Consider the following 281-nt stretch of genomic DNA (forward strand, 5'->3'; position numbering starts at 1 on the left):
AATCATGCCAAACTCCACGTTCCCCAGCCATGAAATACAACGACATGGATTTCGGAGACAATACAAGTGATGGCAATCATTTCAGGCAGCGATCAAAATACACATTGCCAATATAGCCACCTTTCATGCTTTTCACCACATTTTGCTCAAATAATCGTCGATTGTTCTGGAGAACTTCAGCTGCCTCCTTGTTTAATGGATCCTCAGGATTTGGTTCCTGTTAAAAGAAAAAGAGTAACATGTCTGATTAAATAAAGATTTTTGTGCCCAGTAGTAGTAAC

General features: G+C 39.5%; 1 protein-coding gene across 1 annotated transcript in view; it reads right to left on the reverse strand.

Moving 5' to 3' along the window:
• LOC119591977 (NEDD8-conjugating enzyme Ubc12-like) overlaps positions 1 to 281 on the reverse strand; it is a gene marked incomplete at its 5' end in the record, with an annotated part of 2,633 nt that overhangs the window by 193 nt on the left and 2,159 nt on the right. The window contains 1 exon segment of the mRNA XM_037940736.1: positions 1 to 217. Coding sequence (XP_037796664.1) covers positions 77 to 217 — 141 coding nt within the window.

Source organism: Penaeus monodon, chromosome 29 (assembly GCF_015228065.2).
Source record: "Penaeus monodon isolate SGIC_2016 chromosome 29, NSTDA_Pmon_1, whole genome shotgun sequence".
NCBI classification, from domain to species: Eukaryota; Metazoa; Arthropoda; class Malacostraca; order Decapoda; family Penaeidae; genus Penaeus; species Penaeus monodon.